This window comes from Loa loa (assembly GCF_000183805.2).
Source record: "Loa loa unplaced genomic scaffold supercont3.1364, whole genome shotgun sequence".
NCBI lineage: Eukaryota > Metazoa > Nematoda > Chromadorea > Rhabditida > Onchocercidae > Loa > Loa loa.
Genome location: NW_018109544.1, coordinates 1 through 2156, shown reverse-complemented (window position 1 = coordinate 2156; position 2156 = coordinate 1). Strand labels below are relative to the sequence as shown.

The 2156-nt window shown below is 32.4% G+C and overlaps 1 protein-coding gene across 1 annotated transcript; it reads left to right on the top strand.

The window, feature by feature from the left end:
• Nucleotides 1-8: 8 nt before the first annotated feature.
• On the top strand, nucleotides 9-1545 carry LOAG_14905 (hypothetical protein; the record flags this gene model as incomplete). The annotated part of the gene is made up of 5 exons (XM_003150397.2): nucleotides 9-127; nucleotides 433-517; nucleotides 641-828; nucleotides 984-1092; nucleotides 1308-1545. 5 exons carry the CDS (start codon nucleotides 9-11, stop codon nucleotides 1419-1421), a joined length of 615 nt encoding a protein of 204 aa, XP_003150445.1. The 3' UTR covers nucleotides 1422-1545.
• Nucleotides 1546-2156: the final 611 nt, after the last annotated feature.

Sequence of the window (2156 nt, the reverse complement as noted above, 5' to 3'; positions counted from 1 at the left end):
ATATATATATGAAATTTCTTTTTTCAGGTAAAGTGGAAAAACTGTCTCCTGAACTACTTGCACTTGGTGAACAACTAATATATTCGTCAAAAACAAGACGAGATTTGGAAGATTGGGGTTGGAACAGGTGGCTTTAATATATATGTTTTAAACTTGATCACTTAATGCCATTCTCTGATTACAGAATTATCCGGTGATTTTATCTAATTGATGCTCATATCATAAGTTCGTGTTCTATATTATTGATTTGGGTTACGTCAAAAAGTGAAAAATCGTCCTTGAGGCACTCAAAATATTGGAGTATGCTGTTGATAGTTGTTCCAAAGATGGTTCATGTTTAAGCTGTTCACAGTGAATTTAATTCAGGCGATCCTTATGTTTTTACATTTCTGTTTCAAAATCTGTGTTTTGCTTATGGCTTAGCATTTTAAGGTATACGAACAATGATGAGGGACTTCCTGAGTGGTTTGTAGAAGACGAGAAAAAGCATTTCAGAAAGGAACTTCCAGTTTCGAAAGTAGGTTTTAAAAAAAGAAAAAAAAATGGGACGGAATTTTTTGTTTCTGACAGCTGTTCACAAAATACAAAAGGATCTAAGGGATTCATCATAATTCATACATTTTTTTAATGTCAAATTCAGGATCGAGTGGAATTTTATAAAAATCGTATGCGTGATATTAACGCACGGACAATCAAAAAAGTTGCTGAAGCAAAAGCACGCAAGAAAAAACGACGGGACCGGAAACTGCAAATGGCAAAGAAAAGAGCGGAAGGTATCATTGAAAGTGAAAATATGGAGCAAGCGGAAAAAGTTCGCGAAATTCGCAAGTAAACTCAGCACTCATTACTCTTTGAGTTTGAAATGCTTTTCATTCCTCGTTATCAAAAAAAAAAATGCAATAAGAATACATTAGTAAAGCGTTGATGGTTATTTTCTTCCAAAAAATTAATCAAGAGCTAGAATTTAAACCTGTGTTTTGAAGGTTATACCGTAAGACAGCCTCATCGATAAAGGAAAAGAAAAAGGTAACCTATGCAGTAATGACGAAAGGTAAACGAGGAAGTTTGGCCAGGCCAAAGGGACCATATAAAGTAAGTCGTTGCCGAAGGCTAATAATTTATTGTGAGATCATGGTAAGAGGTTGTCTTTTTAAATGATAAAGGTTTCAACAGATTTTGTCATTCTAGTATAGGAATGGTTCATTTAATGTAAGCCATCATTTTGAATAATTTTACAGTTAAGGAAGGATTTCATTTGTTATTTCGTGGAGTGAACGAAATAGTGGACAAGTAAATTTTCATTCAAGGTAGTGGATGCTCGATTGAAGAAAGACAGCTATCGTCAAAAACAAATGAACCAGAAGAAGGGACGTAAAGCCGGTGGTAGAGGTGGTGGACGTCGCAATAGAAGACCCAACTGATTAGAATTTTTTTGGATTATTTGTTATCTTGTTATATCCTTGCTAATGTTTCCATTAAAGATCAGTAAATGGATGCAATAAAATCGGTGATAAATTTCCTGGTTAAAAAGTTGACCATTTCAGGTGTTCATAGGTGTTATTGTTCGTATTATCTTACACAGATTCACTTCATCTAATTTTATTTCCTCCCCTATTAAATCAAACGCAATATTACATGGTATTGGCGGAGATTGAAGTTCATTTAATAAACCACGGTTATATTCGAATTTATGTTATTGAAGGAAAGAAGTTAGTAATGGTATTTATCAAGCTTATTGTTATCTTGTTGCCGAGAAATCCCCGTCTGGTCGTTTGCTCCGGTTTTTGTGACAAGCTAATAAAACATGTTCTAGGCGTTGCCATGTAATACCAGTGAACAGGAATTCAAAATAATGGTGTCATCGAAATTCCGCACATTATTTACCAGGAACTGAACTTTGGGAACATTCTATATGTTAATTTTATTATTTATCCAAAATAATTTTTTTCTTTCTTTTTCTCTTTACTAAGCATTTTTTCTTTTTTAAACAATAAAGTTTAAAAGTTCCCGTTTTTCCTCGTTTATTAACAACCATTAATTAAGTTAACAGAATGAACACTTATTATTTCTACTATGAGTAAATAATTTTCATTACAATGTTGTGATATTATTATTATTATTATTATTATTATTATTATTATTATTATTATTATTAT